General features: G+C 42.0%; 2 protein-coding genes and 1 pseudogene across 3 annotated transcripts in view; 1 reads left to right on the forward strand and 2 right to left on the reverse strand.

Moving 5' to 3' along the window:
- Positions 1-206: 206 nt before the first annotated feature.
- LOC134624596 (NLR family CARD domain-containing protein 3-like) overlaps positions 207-17,707 on the reverse strand; it is a 70,644-nt gene continuing 53,143 nt past the window's right edge. For both annotated transcript variants that reach the window (XM_063469592.1, XM_063469591.1), the window contains exons 7-8: positions 2,570-2,743; positions 207-419 (exon numbers count right to left, since the gene is read on the reverse strand). In XM_063469592.1, coding sequence (XP_063325662.1) covers positions 227-419; positions 2,570-2,743 — 367 coding nt within the window. In that variant the 3' untranslated portion in view covers positions 207-226. The remainder of the gene's footprint in view (positions 420-2,569; positions 2,744-17,707) is intronic.
- LOC135932543 (NACHT, LRR and PYD domains-containing protein 5-like) lies at positions 5,044-10,049 on the reverse strand. The gene is made up of 6 exons (XM_065470021.1): positions 9,940-10,049; positions 7,613-7,691; positions 6,984-7,212; positions 6,124-6,842; positions 5,316-5,484; positions 5,044-5,198 (listed from the first exon to the last, which is right to left on the reverse strand). The coding sequence occupies exons 1-6, from the start codon at positions 10,047-10,049 to the stop codon at positions 5,044-5,046; spliced, it is 1,461 nt and encodes a 486-aa protein (XP_065326093.1).
- LOC134646929 (galactose-3-O-sulfotransferase 2-like) lies at positions 10,216-16,584 on the forward strand (annotated as a pseudogene).

A 17,707-nucleotide genomic window follows, 5' to 3' on the forward strand; every position in this document is an offset into this window, starting at 1 on the left:
AATGAAGAGTTGGAGAGTTTCACAGTGAATTATCCAGTGGAGGATTTTTCTTCTTCTTTGAAGGTTTGAAATGTGAACATTGTTCTGCTGCAGTCAATGGACTAAACCAGAGATGAAGAAAACAGACTTTACCATGAAGATCCTCAGTGTGGATCAGTATAATATCAGCCTGATGTCTGCAGTTTAGTGTCAGCACAACTTTCACATCATATTCATCTCAGCACAACTAAAACATGCTGACTGACCTCAGAGTTTCAAGTCCACATCCTGGACTCTCCAGGAAACCACACAGATGCTTCACTCCTGAATCCTGCAGCTTGTTCCTGCTCAGGTCCAGCTCTCTCAGATGGGAGGGGCTGGACTTCAGTGCTGCTGCCAGATAATCACAGCTGATCTCTGACAAACCACAGTAACTCAATCTGTATAAAGAATGAAAGATGTAAGTTTATTAGACAAAGTGTGAGCTTGAAATCATTCAGTGTTTCATCATCTGTTCAGAGCTGAAGAAGGTTCAGAATGTAGAAGTTTAGAAAATAGAAACTCCAAACAGCTGAAGCCAACAGGAAGCAGCTTCAAACAAACACAACAAGAGAAAAAACTCTGAATGTTTCACATTAAAGTCGTACATTTCTCATAAAAACAGGACAAAGACTTGAAAAAGTCGTGTTTTTCCTTCCAGGAACCACATGGCTTCACTTTTAAAGGTGAAGTGTGAAAGAAATGGACATATTTGAAGTCCAACACCTTTTTCCAGTCACATGATTAAAGCAGACAAACTACAAGCTCATTTTCATTCCAACAAGTCATCTTCTGACCTGGACTAACAACACTGGTCTCTATGTGCAGCTGGCTGTGAGACCAGTGCTCAGGGAGCGTCTACAAAGTGCAACACTGAAAGAACATCACACACTCATTTGCTTCCAGCACTTTCACACAAACATCTACTGTCATTATTGTCACCAAACTCTGTGGATCCTTTATTGCAAATTCAAATGGGATCAAATGGTCAGACAAAAGAGGGTTATGAGGAAATATGATGAAATGTTGTGTATTAGCAGCAAGTTATTGAATCATTTTCCTCCGAAACCAAACAAAATGATTGACAAACATGTTTTTACAAACTCAGTGTTGGACTTGGATCAGCAGGATAAGCTGATGTTTAAAGGCATTTGAGTCTCGCTGTATGAGAGTCCAGTTATTCCTCAATATTTATGGATGATGTTCTTTCAGTGTTGCACTTTGTAGACGCTCCCTGAGCCTCACAGCCAGCTGCACATGGACCAGCTGACATTACCCAGCATTAGAGGCGGCTGTAAAAAAATGGATTTTCCTATTTAAATGGTTTTAATTTGAATAAAGCGATGTTGATTCATTCAATCCTGAATGGATTTTTAATATAAATGTATTTTGCCAGAATCTCAGGTTCAAGCTCCCAAAAGTATTTCAACAACAAGCAAACAGGTAAAACAGTAAATGAGAGCAGCTAAACACACAAAGATGGAAACACAGAGTGTGGATCGTTCACTCGACGGCACGTACACGGACACGCCGTCGGGGCTGAAAGTGGACAGCTCACAGATCCTGAAGCTGCAGGTTTCACCTGTCTCCAACCAAAACTGAGTGAACCAGCAGCAAAAGAAGATCCAAACTACGCTTTACGTTTGATGAACATCGTCATGAATTCTCTCTGACTTTGACCTTTACTTCCTGCACAGCTCTCTCTCTCTCAGTGTACTTCAAGAACAGCTTCAAAAATCTGTTTTCTGCATTATTCACTGCTTATTACGCACCAGTCTGCTGTTGTGTTCACTGCTGTCGGCCTCCGAAAACAAAGCCTCATTTCTGCTGTTCAATACTGAAGAAATTGAAACCTTTTAAAATGATGACAGATTACAAACTCTCAGCTGTGTGTGTAATCAAACCTCTGTAACTTTGCTTCACTTCAGCAGCATCAGCTCATGTTCACATGTTGATTCATGGTTTGCTTCAGTTTTTGATTGACTGCAGAATATTTTGAAGGTTATCTGCTATAAAAAGCCAGAAGAGGAAAATCTGCTTCATGTGTTTCTGTTTGATCCTCAGTGACTTTGACACAAAGGCCTCTGCTGTGATGATCACACCTCTGATCAAGTCTCACAGTGTCAGCTTTGTTTTTATACATATGGATATGTGCTGATAAATGATCAGAATGAGAAGATTTCCCACTGTCTGCTGTGTGCCGTGACCTTTGACCTGCTAAAGAGAGTCAGCTGTGGATTATTCATTGTTGTGTCTGATACTTAGAACTGTGAGGAAGAACACTACACAGTTAATCAGGTCCCCTCTCTCTGAATCAGGAAAGGTGGGCAGGCCGCGTGTGGGCCGCGGGCCATACGTTGAGTCTCACTGTTTGAAATGTGAACATTGTTCTGCTGCAGTCAATGGACTAAACCAGAGAAGAAGAAAACAGACTTTACCATGAAGATCCTCAGTGTGGATCAGTATAATATCAGCCTGATGTCTGCAGTTTAGTGTCAGCACAACTTTCACATCATATTCATCTCAGCACAACTAAAACATGCTGACTGACCTCAGAGTTTCAAGTCCACATCCTGGACTCTCCAGGAAACCACACAGATGCTTCACTCCTGAATCCTGCAGGTAGTTGCTGCTCAGGTCCAGCTCTCTCAGATGGGAGGGGTTGGACTTCAGTGCTGCTGCCAGATAATCACAGCTGATCTCTGACAAACCACAGAGACTCAATCTGTATAAAGAATGAAAGATGTAAGTTTATTAGACAAAGTGCTTGAAATCATTCAGTGTTTCATCATCTGTTCAGAGCTGAAGAAGGTTCAGAATGTAGAAGTTTAGAAAATGGAAACTCCAAACAGCTGAAGCCAACAGGAAGCAGCTTCAAACAAACACAACAAGAGAAAAAACTCTGAATGTTTCACATTAAAGTCGTACATTTCTCATAAAAACAGGACAAAGACTTGAAAAAGTCGTGTTTTTCCTTCCAGGAACCACATGGCTTCACTTTTAAAGGTGAAGTGTGAAAGAAATGGACATATTTGAAGTCCAACACCTTTTTCCAGTCACATGATTAAAGCAGACAAACTACAAGCTCATTTTCATTCCAACAAGTCATCTTCTGACCTGGACTAACAACACTGGTCTCTATGTGCAGCTGGCTGTGAGACCAGTGCTCAGGGAGCGTCTACAAAGTGCAACACTGAAAGAACATCACACACTCATTTGCTTCCATCATCCAACCTGAAGAGGAAACAGAGACAGCTCCCCTTCAAAGTAAAAGCTGCTCCTTTTGGACACAGTATCAAAGAAAGTCTACAGTATAACATGGAAAAGACAGAAAAAAGTTTTGGTTGTTTTTAAATTGTGCAGAAATGAAACTACACTAAGCTCAATTATGTGACAGACATTTCATCCCGTGTCAGTTTGGCCTCATCCTGGGCGGATTATCCAGCACACACTCTGACCACAGGCCCAGGGGCCACGCACAGCTGGGCTCCATCCAAGAGACAGGAAACAAACCAACACAATAATAAAAAGCACCATGTGATCTTCTTACAGCTTCAAGACAAACATAGTAAAAACATATTTGTTTCCTGATAAAATGATGTGACAGGTAGAACAGAGTAAAGTGGTGGTATTACAGCCTTTCTCCCCTCTGCTGCCGAGGCTGTTAGTCTCTCCCAAACTCAGCTACAGGACTTCCAAATGAATGAAAGCAGCAGAAGTGGCTTTACAAATGAAAGAGGAAGAGGAGAAGAAGAGGAGAGGGAGGCCACCCTGACCATCACTCCAGCTGAAAACATCACACTTCCATTAAAGTTGGTGAGAAAATGTTGAGCAGGATGAGCTGCTGGCTAATCTGGAGGCTGTAGCAGCAGCTCACAGTCACCGTGGATTTCCACTCATGAAAAAGCTCTGGCTGCTTCATTTCTCATCTCATATCAGAGACTTTAGTGAAGCTGTACTGTGATGCTTCCATATTCCAGTGAGGCCTCCAGAATGATTTCAGCTGTTCTGCACACACACTGTGTGCCCTGTATGGCTCAAAGTCTCTGCAGCCTGTTTTTATCTGCTATCATCAGATCTTCATCATCCTCATTCACATCCCTCACACACTCTACAGCCTCATCAGCACTGACTTCATCTTCACTGACTAATGGAGCACAACATGAACCTGTGGAGGCTGAAACACTGTCCTGTCAAACATCTCCCCGTCACCACTCCACTTCTGTCAGCCTTTAAATGAACCCTGCTCAAGTCTGTCACTTCTGTTTGGAGCCAAAAGAGGTCAAAGATGATGCCACTACATTCTTGTCTAGAAGATATTAAAGTGTATTTGGTGACACACAAAAAAGGGTCAAGTTTAAGTACAGTTTGGGTCCACACATGTCCAAACCCTGGTGTGTGGGCCTACTTAGTACTGAGAAAAGCCCACTAAAAGAACGCCCACCAGACCAAAGCAATGGTTTTGACTTGATCAGCATTAACCCCGCCCCCTGACTTTGATGGGTGAAGTTGACAAATAAAATGTATTTATGAACAGCGATGCAGGGCCAGGAGTAGCAACGTGAATGAAATAAATACATCATTAAATAATTCATTATCAATATTTTTAATTCATTATGTACATTTTTAATTAATTACTGAAATAAATAATTCATTAGTGATGTATTTATTTAATACAACCATAAAATTATTGCTAGTTTACTCAAAATAAATTGAAGACATCAATAATAAAGGTTAAATTATGATAATGAATACATGCAACTATAACTGATGACATAAGAATTTGGATTTTTAAGCTAAAGCGAAGGTGCTGACTCACTTGGCATGTTTCTCTCAAATCCTCCCTAATAACAATAACATAATTACACTTTAGCCACAAGAGGGCAGCAGCATTAATACAAGTCCCGTGTATATAAAGGTACAGGGATTATATTACAGGGATTTTGACAAAAACAAAACAGAAGTTGATGGCAGTGTGTTTTTCCATAACATACCAACCAAAATAAATAATAAAAACTTTATAACTTACAGAGCTTTTTTAGAGACTTTGACCACTGGCAGCAGCCTCAGAAGAGCCTCCTCTGAACCAAAGCATTTCTGCAGGTTAAACTCATCCAGATCTTTTTCTGATGACAGTAAGATGAAGACCAGAGCTGACCACTGAGCAGGAGACAGTTTATCTGTGGAGAGACGTCCTGATCTCAGGGACTGTTGGATCTCCTCCAGTAGAGAACGATCATTCAGTTCATTCAGACAGTGGAACAGATTGATGCTTTTCTCTGCAGACAGATTCTCACTGAGCTTCTTCTTGATGTACTTGACTGCTTCTTGATTGGTCTGTGCGCTACTTCCTGTCTGTGTCATCAGGCCTTGCAAACGAGTTTGATTAGTCTTCAGACCCAAGAGAAAACGAAGGAACAAGTCCAGGTGTCCATTGGGGCTCTGTAAGGCCTTGTCCACAGCACACTGGTGGAGAGATTGGAGTTTTGGTTTATCAGATAATTTAGGCCACATGGACGTTGTTTGTTGTTCTTCCAGCAGATTGAGTCCAGAGTTGATGAAGGTCAGGTGGACATGAAGAGCAGCCAGAAACTCCTGAACACTGAGATGAACAAAGCAGAACACCTTGTTCTGGTACAGTTGTTTCTCCTCTTTAAAGATCTGTGTGAACACTCCTGAGTACACTGAGGCTGCTCTGATATCGATGCCACACTCTGTCAGGTCTGGTTCATAGAAGATCAGGTTTCCTTTCTGCAGCTGATCAAAAGCCAGTTTTCCCAGTGACTCAATCATCTTCCTGCTCTCTGGACTCCAGTGTGGATCTGTCTCAGCTCCTCCATCATATTTGATCCTCTTGACTTTGGCCTGAACCACCAGGAAGTGGATGTACATCTCAGTCAGGGTGTTGGGCAGCTGTCCTCCCTCTCTGGTTTCCAGCACATCCTCCAGAACTGTAGCAGTGATCCAGCAGAAGACTGGGATGTGGCACATGATGTGGAGGCTTCGAGCTTTCTTGATGTGGGAGATGATCCTGCTGGCCTGCTCCTCATCTCTGAATCTCTTCCTGAAGTACTCCTCCTTCTGTGGGTCAGTGAACCCTCTGACCTCTGTCACCATGTCGACACACTGAGGAGGGATCTGATAGGCTGCTGCAGGTCGTGTTGTTATCCAAAGGCGAGCAGAAGGGAGCAGGTTCCCTCTGATGAGGTTTGTCAGCAGCTCATCCAATGAGGTGGACTTTCTTGTTTCAGTCAGGATTTTAGTTTTCTTGAAGTCCAAATTAAGTCGACACTCATCCAGACCATCAAGTATGAACACAACCTGGAAGTCTTCAAGCCTGCAGATTCCTGATTGGTTAGTTTGATTAAAGAAGTGATGAACAAGTTCCACCAAGCTGAACTTTTCCTCTTTCAGCACATTCAGCTCTCTGAAAGTGAATGGAAATATGAACTGGATGTCCTGGTTGGCTTTGTCTTCAGCCCAGTCCAGGCTGTATTTCTGTGTTAAGACTGTTTTCCCAATGCCAGCCACTCCCTTTGTCAGCACTGTTCTGATTGGTTCGTCTCTTCCAGGTGAGACTTTAAAGATGTCTTCGTGTCTGATGGTTGTTTCTGCTCTGTCTGGTTTCCTGGATGCTGTTTCAATCTGTCTGACCTCATGTTCATCATTGACCTCTGCAGTCCCTCCCTCTGTGATGTGGAGCTCTGTGTAGATCTGATTCAGGAGGGTTGGGCTTCCTGCTTTAGCGATGCCCTCAAACACACACTGGAACTTCTTCTTCAGTTGGGCTTTAAGTTCACGTTTACGGAGTGAAGCAAATATTTCTGAAGGTAAGAAATTCAGAAACAAATATTACACAATAAATATCACAGCCTTTCAGTACCCTGAAAGGATGAATGTCTATTGGTCCATTTCTTGAGCTATTAGGAAAGATCAATATTCAGTCTTTAGAGAAATTCTCTTACTGCTCTGCAGATGGTCAGCCATCTCATGCTGCTTAAGTCTCCTCAAGAAGTGGAGTGTGATCTTCAGAAATGCTTCTCTGCAGCTCTTTCTTTCATCTTCATCCTCACCTCCAAACATCTCCTCATCCTCCATCTGGCTCTTTAAAGTTTCTGGGTGATCTGGACTCAGAAGCTTCTGGATCTTCTTCAGCTCGTTCTTCACAAACATGGTGATGTTGTCCTCCAGCCGCTGGAAAAGAAGACTATATGAATTAGCCAGTGGTAAATGGACTGGTTCTTATATAGCTCTCTGTGATACTCTGTGCACACAAAGCATTTTATACAACATGCCTCATTCAACCAAGCACATTGTTCTGTGCTTAAATACGTTCTTTCACACTCTGATGGATGCATCAGAGGGCAGCTTGGGTTTAGTACGTTACCCAGTACATTTGCCAGCCAGGGTTTGATTCACAAAGCTTCTGACTAGTAGCTGACCTGCTCACCTCCTGAGCTACAGTCACCCCAATCTGACTGAAATCATGGAGCCCAAACTCTGATTTATGTTGGACACACTGACAATCCTCTGGTCCACAAAGTGCAGCACAGAGGTGACTGAAAAGAACAAATGTAAACGTAGTACTACAAACCATAACCACAGAGTCCAGGTGTGTTTGATGTTGCTGTGCAGACTGACCAGTGGAAACCTCTGCTCCCTCCTGCTCCACTCTGTGGAGGAGTAATGAATAATTAGCTCATGTTATGTCTGTCCACACACAGACACAAGCTAAAGGTCCATGAAGTGATGTTTGGATGGCTTCAGTCAATCAGATGACTGTCATGGTGAAGCTTTGCTAGTCCTGGTGATCCCACTGAGAATTAACAACTCAGTTTCCAGATGTCTGTAGTTTTCTGCTCAGTTTCTTTAGTCCCAACAGCTCTTACCATCTCCTGCATAAAGCTTTCCCTCCATGCTCAGATGCCCTGGAACAAGGTGCTCTCTTTATATCAGTGACTGGTTTAAAGGGACAACTTGCAGTGCTCGCCAAACTTTGTGTCAGCAAAAGTAGTTCTAATGTTTATTACACGTTTTACATTTTTACACACACAAATCAATGAACGCAAAAACATAAACTTTTCACATATTTTGTTTCACAATGTTACAAAACTCAGTTCACAACTACACAGTCTGATTTACAAAATATTTATGAGCACAGTTTGAGCCGATGTATGTCCCGAGTCTGTGGACTCAGTGGTTTTGTTTTGATTGTTATTGTCTTTTGTTACAATTTCATCCTGATTAAGATTTTCTAGTTCTGAGGTTTTGGTTTCTGTGTTCCCTCTGTACTGTGTTAGTATTGTGTCTCTGTGTTCACTTCCTGTTTTATTTTGACAGTGCCATGTCCTACGTTAGTGTGTCTACTTTTGCTTCCCCTTGTCTGGTTATGTCCAATTAATCCAGCTGTGTCTCCCTTTTCTCATTCCCTGATTGTTTTTTTGTGTATATGAGCCCTTTGTTTTCTCCTGCTTGTTGCCGGCTCGTCTGTGTTATCTCCCCGTGTCTCCGTTTAAGGTTTCAGGTTAGTTTTTTAGTTTTTTCAGTAGAGGTTATCTTAGCTTCTGCACAGGCCATCTCCGCTGCACTTCACCGTTTCAATAAAGCTCACTCACTTCACAGCAGTGTCGGCATCTTGGGTCCTTTATTAAATTCAACATGGCTCGCCCCGCTAGCCGTGACATAAGATGTGAAAACAATATCCAAAAAACATGAGGGACAAACAGGGAATAGTTTGAAGGTGCAGGGCCAACAAACTGAGTCGAGCCATAAACTCAGAGTTGATTGAATAAGCATTTTGAATTGGCTGATCTGAGTTACTTCAATCAAGTCTATGTTCACTTTGAGTTAAGATTATACATGATTAATGTAAAAGAAAAAAGCCATCATCAGCAACTGATTCTGATTCAGCAGGTTTTCAAATCTAAACGGTACCCATCCCTAGCTGGCTGTAGTTAAACCTTTACTTAAAAAGCATCCCTAGACCAGCTGTCTTAGCTAATTATAGGCCAATCTCCAACCTGACAATCCTTGGAAGAGTAGTTGGGGGGAGACAATCAGAGGGGCAGTGTGATGATCTTAGGTTACAAACTACCGCAGTCAAGTCCAGAGGTGGGTAGTAACGAGTTACATTTACTCCGTTACGTTTACTTGAGTAAGTTTTTGAAAAAAAAAAGTACTTTTATAGTACCTTTTGGTGCTTTAATGGCTAACATTAACCTGGCTGGCACACATGTTAATGTTAGCCACTTAAATATTAGCAGTTAGCTGAGGCCACAAGAAGAAGAGGCCCTAGAAGAACGATGGATGATAAGATTAGATTTTCAAGACTAGGCAGAGACGTGTTTTCCTTTACTGTCTCTTACAGAGGAGGGAGCAGATACCAGACGAGGTCACGGAGGTACGGGGAGGATTCGCAGCAGACAGCAAGACTGCCACGTCCATGCGAGAGAGCGATGGCTACAATAAGCTCTGTTTTTGTCTCCCTATATAATGGTGTACAGCCCATTTGAGGGTTATCCTCTCTGTGAAGCAGATGCTTGATTTCACACAGAGGTCCACCAACTGAATTTGATCAGTTATGGAAGGATTTACCTCGACAGGCTCCTTCACTCGCTGCTTTAAACCTGCCTTAAAACACACTTTTACTCCCTGACCTTTGACCCAGTGTGACATGTTGACTCACTACCTCAGACAGCTTAAAAATAGCCTTTTTGTTTTTTGGTGCTGCCTAAAAGAACCGTAAAATATCTGTCCTATATACAGTTATGTTCATATATTTTTGTACTACATCAGGAAACTCAAAAATATAGTTTGTAATATTTTAATCCTTATTTTTAAAACTGTTTTTGTCATTTTTCTTCTCCCATTGCATCAAAAATCATTATTTACACTGAATAAATGAGTCAGCAGCTCTCTTACATTGTTGCTGCAGGTTCATTACTGAACTGTGGAGGTTGTTCTTTGGACCAGTCACTCCTCACAGACACACAGCTGGATGCTGCAGATCCTGCTCCATCCTCTTCCTCCATCTTCTTGATGTCAGGGTGGAGTTAGTCTGAGAGGTAAACACACACACTCAGAGGTGCTGTTGTACTGGAAGCATCACACTGACGGGTTTCTAAAGTTCTCATTGATCATTTCATGGAGTTTCTGTGGTAAACACTGTCCTGTGACGTATGTGTTATGGTGAGGGTCATGAGGGCTAACCAGCCCCACTCCTTACTCCTCATATTTCAGCCTGAAGCACAAGAACAGCCTAAACCTAACCAGCAGGCTGTAACCTCAAAGGGACTTCATGGTTAGAAATAAAGGTTCAATGAAATGAAGCAGATCATAAAAACACGAGTTCCAACTTTAAAAGAAGCATCCACACGATGACGGCACAGCAGAGGAGCACTTTCTCTAACACACTGATTCAGTTCCACTGACACAAGGACACACACAGGAAGGCACACACACACACAAGCCTTTATAAGAAACAACACAATCATCTGCGCTTGTCAACCCAAGTCCTTAGCCCATGAGCCCGCGGTATCAGACCACAGATATTCCCTTACTTTGAAAAAATAAAGACAGTTTTCAGAACAGACCTGATAGTTCTGCTACAGCCTGTTTACCAATATAATCAATATCAGATATCAGAGCAACAGAAACCTCGGTGATCAGGACGCTGGGACTGAGAACAGGAAGTGGCTCAAACGTCACAGTTTCATGACGTCAGCCTGAACTCCACTCACGGAGTTTCTGTCGCCATTGTAGTTTTTAAAGTCCCGTGATGAAGGCGGGTCTTTCTGTGAGTCCGCACGCTCATTGGCTAATAGCTCGAGATTGACACATCGTTATCCAATGAGCGTGCGGGAACTTCCGACATAAAGTTGTTTCCTTTGAAAAAGCAAAGTCTGATTTTTTTGCCTCCACTGACGGAGCCTGTTGTTCCCGCCACAGAGACACAGTAATGTCAGAGCGGTGTTAACACTCACCCTGCCTCAGCACAGCTCTCACTCTCCTCCTACTCTCTCACACTAAACGGAGGCTCAGCTAAACTCACTTCCTCTCTACTTACAGGAAACCAGCGCTCAGAGGAGCCGACCGGCCTCACATTTCACCCACAGACACGAACAGCGTGGAATTATTTTATGTCATAAGAAGAAACATATTCATGTTAACACTCACCTGCCTCAGCTCCACCTTCCTCCTCCTGCTTTCACTTTCACTACTGCTCCCTAAACACAGAGGATGCTGGGACTTGTAGTTTTTTCCTTCCGTCTTCCTCTTTGTTTGTGTTCAAGTTATTTCGATCATGTAAACATCAACAGAACACGTGAAGCCACACAGAGTTTGTATGTCGAGGTAGGTAGGAGGTATTCAATTCCGTTCTTTTGAATTCTTTTGGCGACAGAGAAAGACTTCCTACTCAGAGTGGTCAAAGCTCAAAAAATGATCTTTATTGTACATTTCCGGAAAGGGAGAACTGCAGACACGAGCACGTACCCCAGTGCTAAAAGCATTGCCAGGCAAAATACGTATACATAGTTCTGCTATAGGTCACACACAGACACACACAGTTTCGATCAAAACAACTCCTTCTGGTCTGACTAATGTGTGTGTTTGTTACTTAGTTCTTCTTTTTCTGTCTGGTTTCCTGTATTTTATTAATATGCCTCTGCAGCTCTGCACTAAACTTCCTGTTTCTTAACTTCCCCTTACTAAAGCCTCTGTTGCTAGGCGACCTGTCACCCTCTGACCTAATTCTTTGCCACATCTGGCCTTGGTTTATAAAAGCCTTTATGATTAAAATACATGAAACAATATAATCAGAAAATAAGCACTAAGAATATATATTTATTTCGTAACAGTCTCCCCCTTTTTAACTCATTTTGTGAGTTAACCCAGGGGTCAGCAACCTTTAACACCCAAAGAGCCATTTGGACGCGATTTCCACGCAAAACAAAACACTGGGAGCTGCAAATACTTTTTAACATCTAAAATGAAGATAACACTGTATATATTGTTTGTTTTTACCTTTAAGCTTTGTGTGAACAACTAAGGTGTGTTGCTTAAATCCATGAAGTGCTACAGAGAAAATTACTTTTTTATTTATGTAATGAACACATTTTGAACTCTTAAAGAAATATAACAAAGGAAAGACACCCAGCTGAACTAAAATGATCCATGTAGCAAACAAAAACTGTTGTGAGCCGCCACCCTTATATCGCCTTTGGGCCTTGACCCGACTTTCTCTCTCATACACACACACACACACACACATACACATATATATATATATACATATACATACACATATATATATACATATATATATATATATATATACATATATATATATATATATACATATATATACATATATATACATATATATATACATATATATATACATATATACATATATATATACATATATATATACATATATATATACATATATATATATATATATATATATATATATATATATCCACTATATTCTAGAAGCCCCTCCTTCCCTTTCTCACCTGTTAAACACAACCTCTTCTGCTCACTTTGATCTTCTTCTTCTATCCAGCTTGCGTTGCCTTCTTTCCGCCTCACCACTATGGGAAGCAGAGCTTTCGGTTACTCTCTACCCCAGATATCAGAAACATTGCTTTTCTCTCCCAGTTTAAATCCCAACTCAAAACCCATCTGTTCAAATCTGCATATTCACTGTGAACCCACTGTTTGTTTATTTTATGTTGTGCTTTTTGTTTCTTATTGTTCTTCATTTTGTCAATGTTCGATTATGCATTTGATTCTATTGTTAAGTGTCTTTGGGTGTCTTGAAAGGTGCTTTTAAATAAAATGTATTATTATTGTTAGTAGTAGTAATATTGTTGTATCATCATCACCACCATCACACATTTAATGAACTGGAGATTTCCAACTGCTGTGTTTGTCTTCATTTCTAAAGAGTGTCCCCTCTTGGCAGGGTCACAAAACAACAACAACAACAACAACATAGAATATTACTTAAACCAGAAACAACCAGTGCAAAACCACAAACAGGTGGTCACATAGCCCAGACCTTGATATCATTTAAAATGAATAAAATCAAGTTTTCAAGTTTAGAGTAGAATGCAAATGATTATAAGCTTAGAATAAATTTTAAGTAAAAATGAAAATTTGATTATTTCCAGGAATTCTGAAATTATTTGATAACAACATCCAAAGCTTTCAAATTACATGAAAACATCTCTGACACTGAGGACATCCTGCAGTTTGTTTTTTTCACTTGCAGTACAGAAGAGAAGCAAACTCGTCTTTCTGACACTCAGTGAGTTATCTTTAAACTGACACATGGGAATGAACCACGCACATCTGCAGGTCGGACAGTTTGGTCCATCTGAGAAAAGATCGTGTGTGCAGCAGTAACAGCACTTGGTGCATGCTTGCTGGTGATGGGCAAAGCGAGGCTTCGTGAAACACTGAAGCATTTGTGCAGGGATTATATTGAAGTGTGGAAACAATCTGAAACCATCTCCACAGTGACACCTGCTGGCCTCTGGCTGTGACTACATCTTGATGACGCTTTTCTGTGAAACTATGACACAGGAAAAACCCACACAACTCAAAACAAAACTACTTTTCATACCAGACTGTCAGTAATCATGATCATCGCGTGATTTGGGGAAATTCTCAGACAAACATGAAAAGAAAAACACTGAGACTGTTAAAGACCTCAAGCTGTGGCTGTAATGATCACAGTCTAGTCTAGATTGGTCTAGATAATAATAATAACTAGAAAGATTTGCATTTCCTGCAAAAATGCAGTGTGGATGCTGTAATGCCGAAGCTGTCTGCTAAAAATAGCTGAAAAAGCTGAAATGTAGCAAAAAATTGTAATAATCCTCAAGACACACAAGACAGCAAGCAGCACAGTGCTCAACATGCTGTACCGCTTTGGAGAGGAACGCAACCTTCGCTTTGCCCTCCCACTGGGCTACCAGCTGAGGTACCCACTACCTTTCAATGCTCACAGAATCAAAGGTTATCGAGGTCCCCGAGCCACAGAGTTTCACATCATGGGCAATCACATGAGGTTTAATAAGCCAGAGGTAAGTCGTTCACGGGCGGAGAATGGTGGGTAAAATAGAAGGCTGACAGTAATGACTGAAAATGGTTTGATAATCATACAGCAATCTGTATAATCCTCCACTGTTCAAATTTCCAGCATGGCCGGACATTTTAAAGAGACTCATTTTATAGTTTATATATAGAAAATGAAAGTGTACGAACTCATATACAGATGTGACACAGCAGTAGCCTCAGCCATATAATAAACATTGGCAGAAGATAATCGGTATAAACTAATGAACAAAATACACAAAAATAATACACAGAGGTCATTTTGTGGGCTAAAGTGATGTTCATTTAGAAATTTGCTCAAATTGGACAAAAAACACTACAGACACTTATCTCCATGCTTAGTCTGACTTTACCTAACCGCCTGTATGACTGTAGGAGGACTGCCAGCCCATCCAAACCTTCAGACTCTTAGGGAACTGAACCCTTCAACCAGCACTAGATGGTCCCAGTGGGGTTGGTTAGCCTAACTCTGCCGGGCCGTGCATTAGCTGTCACGGCGAGTGAGATGAGCCGTGTGGAAATAATAAAGGAGGATCCAATCGCAGGCAGTAGTGAAGGTGTGAGGGTGGTTTATTAAACACAAAAGTATAGATGGACAAACGGTAAACGGAGAACTAAACTACACTGGGATAACTAAACTACTGAGCCTGAACACGAACCTGAACATGAAGGAAGGGAGACGATGGTACATGAAGACAACAGCAGGGCGAACACACAGATGAAGCAGGGTGGACACACAGACAGACCAGCAACTACAAAGACAGAAGACGCGACTTAAATAGACACAGGGAAACACAGGGAGATTACACACAGGTGGGGAACACAGCTGGGAGTAATCAACAAGACGAGACAGAGGTAAAACTGAACACACTCACATGAGACGCAGACCTTCACAATAAAACAGGAAACAAGAACACTACACAAAGACGCAGACTCGACACTGAGAGACAGACAGAAAATGACACATGGAACTAAACCCACACAAAACATGAGAACACAAATCCTAAACACAAATAAACAGAAACATAGAACTCTAATAATAATCATCATCATCATATTAATAATACTCATAGCACCCAAAACCACAACAATCATTCAAAAATAAACTAACAATCAAAACTCAAAATACTGGGTCGAAACTGACCCAGAACCGTGACATTAGCATTATTTGTCATTCCGGCTAATCACCAGACTGCTAGTGTAAATACCTGTAAATACCCGTGTCAGCAAGCCGAACCCTCTGTGCAGATTGAGCATGCTCAGTGGTAGAATGACATCAGAGGAGCTTCTGTTGGTTTCATAATTAAAACAATAGATAGTTGAACCGTGACGGATGTCAGAGACAACACGTGATACTACTGCAGTAGAATCGTTATTTGTAACTGTTTCAATTTTTGTCTTTCAGGTGGAGAAAGTGATGCCTGCAGACACATTCTACTTTTCTATCATCAGGGATCCTGTCGCGCTGGCCGAGTCCTCTTTTGCTTATTACAAAGAAGTAGCTCCTGCCTTTCAGAAGGCAAAGGGGCTTGGCGACTTTGTCGACGACCCAAATAAATACTATGACCCTCGTCTTTGCAACAACCACTATGCCCGCAACCTGCTTTGGTTTGATTTTGGCATGGACAATAATGGACATTCAGACTGATTCTTGTGTCCGAGTACTTTGATGAGTCTATGATCCTGCTGAGACATGCCCTCTGCTGGTCACTGGATGCTGTAGTCTCATTTAGCCTTAACGCTCGGCAGCAAAAGTCCGGCAGCAACAGCGTAATGAGCGGAAGCTGGGTCGCTAAAGCTGCCGTAGCGGCTGGCGTCGGTGCTAGAGCTGGACGCTCACAAGGCAAGATGTTGCCCAATCTGTCGCTAACGGATCGTCAGCGGGAGAAGCTACGCCAGTGGAACGCCTTAGATTGGTACCTATACAAAACCTTCAACCGCACGTTCTGGAAGGATATCGACAAGTTTGGTCGTGCCCAGATGGAGCAAGAAGTAGCTCTTCTCAGGATGCGGCGGGAAATCCTGGGCCGGGTTTGTCTGAAGGATGGTGGAAAGCCCGTAGAAGCGTACCGGATACGCGACAAAAATATCCGACCCTTTCAGAGCGGAGTAGTAAAGATTCTTGGATACGAGCTCCAGCCGGGTCTCGACAATGCTTCCAGGACGGCCTGTCTGAGGATGATTAGGCCCGAGATCCAATACAAAGATTTGCTGGATAGTAAACAGTTCCCACGGGCTGTCCAACCCCAGCTGGGACAGCAGGGACAGGGACTGCTAGCAGCTGGTGGTGCTTTTGTAAGACATGATTCATCTAGGACAGGAGAGAAAATGATGATGGGAGAAGCTGAGATGGAAAGAGAAAGAGACTGGGATGGAAGCCGTATAATGAAGAGCAACCAGACTTTAAAAGGAGTGCGAGAAAAAGAAAGACTGAGATAGTTTAAGGTGAGTTTATTATTGGGACTGCATTTTCTTATTGAGCCTGTGTTAATGCTTAAATTAATTAAAAGGTACAAGCTGTCCCAAGGTTACAGAGGAGCGGTGTCTGTAATGACACAGACGGGAGTTTGTGAAAATAAAAGCATCAAGACAGTCTCGCTGCACAGAGCACTGCAGAAAACCAAGACATTGTTCTTGCATTAACAGCTGTTATTGATTTCATCAGACAGATGATCGCTTCCTTGCTCAACTCTTTTTTTGTATTTTAACATACAGACTGCTTTTTTACATAAGCTTGCCTTTAAACACGGCTCAGAGACAGTAAATCTCATCTACAGGAGAAGTCTGCAGATAGCAGCTGTGGTGGTACAGGTACATCTTCCAGGTGAATTAAAAAAAAGATCACTTTTAGGCAGGATTTTAAATGTTTTGATTTACATCAGGTTTGTGTAATGATTTTTTCCCCCAGTGAAATTAAGGTAGTGCTTCAAAATAAGTGCCTGTGGGCGTGTCTCCTGAAACACCACAGGCTTGTTTGTGCTGTTGAGTGGTGAGTCTGGACTCTAAAAGCTATTTCTGGATTATGAGTTTCAGTTTGTTTACATTTATGAAAACACATCTTTTAGCTTTAGACTAAGATTGCTACATTGTTTCAGATCCACACTTTCAACAACATAAACCACGTCTTAGGAACCTGTCGGGCAGAAGGCTCATAGCTCGCTGTTGTTTCCAAAGACTCACAGCAGTCCCAGTTTCATTTTGTCATTGACCTGCTCTTCCATACTGAGGTCCAAAGTTACATTGGGCAAGTGCAGGGCCAGCATGCTTACCTTTGCCTCCTTTCTGAGGACGTACCTGTGGAAGGAAAGTAGAGTCACAGACCATATTAGCAGTTTGTTAGCAGGTAAAGTGCTAACGCTAGACGACTGCTTCAGTTGTGTTCTTCACCAACTGCTGTCCGTACAATCTAACACAGACTGAAAACCACGTTTCTTTGATTGCATAAGAAGCGTCACAGAGTGGGTTCACTGACAGTGTTGACCCAGCCTTAGTGAGGGTCATCCCTGCATGCGAGGTAGCACAGGTGACAGACAGCGGCAGACGTGACTGCATGCATATACAT

This window comes from Pelmatolapia mariae, linkage group LG3_W, assembly GCF_036321145.2.
Source record: "Pelmatolapia mariae isolate MD_Pm_ZW linkage group LG3_W, Pm_UMD_F_2, whole genome shotgun sequence".
NCBI lineage: Eukaryota > Metazoa > Chordata > Actinopteri > Cichliformes > Cichlidae > Pelmatolapia > Pelmatolapia mariae.

Coding starts and splice junctions, on each gene's coding strand:
- LOC135932543 (XM_065470021.1), bottom strand. CDS start 10,049: ATGGAGGAAGAGGATGGAGCAGGATCTGCAGCATCCAGCTGTGTGTCT. Junction 7,692..9,939: donor AATGAACCTGCAGCAACAAT/GTAAGAGAGCTG, acceptor ACTCCTCCACAG/AGTGGAGCAGGAGGGAGCAG. Junction 6,843..6,983: donor GGCTGACCATCTGCAGAGCA/GTAAGAGAATTT, acceptor TCTTACCTTCAG/AAATATTTGCTTCACTCCGT.